Source organism: Elephantulus edwardii, unplaced genomic scaffold (assembly GCF_000299155.1).
Source record: "Elephantulus edwardii isolate Elephantulus edwardi_28Jun2011 unplaced genomic scaffold, EleEdw1.0 scaffold00086, whole genome shotgun sequence".
Lineage (NCBI taxonomy): Eukaryota > Metazoa > Chordata > Mammalia > Macroscelidea > Macroscelididae > Elephantulus > Elephantulus edwardii.
The window spans coordinates 6,728,762-6,729,748 of NW_006399836.1; the positions used below are offsets into that span (position 1 = coordinate 6,728,762).

General features: G+C 60.1%; 1 protein-coding gene across 1 annotated transcript in view; it reads left to right on the forward strand.

The window, feature by feature from the left end:
• Nucleotides 1-224, forward strand: part of PDGFB (platelet-derived growth factor beta polypeptide) — a 20,388-nt gene extending 20,164 nt beyond the window's left edge. The window contains exon 6 of the mRNA XM_006890110.1: nucleotides 100-224. Within this exon, the coding sequence (XP_006890172.1) occupies nucleotides 100-224 (125 nt within the window). The remainder of the gene's footprint in view (nucleotides 1-99) is intronic.
• The last annotated feature ends 763 nt before the right edge of the window (nucleotides 225-987 follow it).

Below are 987 nucleotides of genomic sequence, written 5' to 3' on the forward strand. Positions count from 1 at the left end.
GGTGGGGGGTGGGGTGGGGTTGTTGCTTCGTGGTCAGTGGTGATGCAGGGAGCTGAGCCCTTTTCACATGGTAACAGGACCTTTCTTTCTCTTGAGCAGCCAGGACGCCCCAGACTCGGGTGACCATCCGGACAGTGCGAGTCCGCGGGCCCCCAAAAGGGAAGCACCGGAAATTCAAGCACACGCATGACAAGAAGACACTGAAGGAGACCCTGGGAGCCTAGGGCCGTTTGCAAGAGAGCGCGGGCAGGTGCGGAAACGGAGGCCGAGGGCCTGCTGTCCTTCTCCCTGGGCCTGGGGCAGGGACGTTAAGGAATATACCATCCTGCCCTCACCCCTCACCCTTCTGCTAGGTAGACAGCTGAGATGGGGGGGTGTGTGTGGTGGGGTTCAGAGTCCCCAGCCCAGCTGTAGCCCAGCATGTTTGCATCCCAAGGCACTGCAACTCTCCCAGACCCAGTGCTGCAAAACCAGGGTGGCTAGTCCACCCCAGCTCCCTGGTCCTGTCTGGGGACCACTGCAGTGGCTGGTCCTTCTCTCTCTGATCGCTGTGCCTCTCTGCTTTGCTTGCAGGGTTATTTAATATGGTATTTGCTGTATTGCCCCCATGGGGTCCTTGGAGTGATAATATTGTTCCCCTCGTCCGTCTGTCTCGATGCCTGATTCGGACGGCCAATGGTGCTTCCCCCGCCCCTCTCCACATCCGTCCACCACCAGCGGGTCCCCCCAATGGCCTCCAGCATCTTGCCCTGCAGTTCGAGGAGGACACGAGTGACCAGAACTCCGTCCCTGCCTCCTTCCTGTTCTTGAGGGTCCAGGATGAGCGTGCATCGAGACTGACAGCTCACTCTTTTGGGAAGAGGTTTCCCCTGACTCCCAGCCCGACCCCAAGTGCTGAGGACCGGCCGAGGGGCCTGCTTGTGGCTAGAGGACCTCGCAGTGTGACGGATGATCCCTGAAACTCGGGCCAACTCCTAGGGAGACACC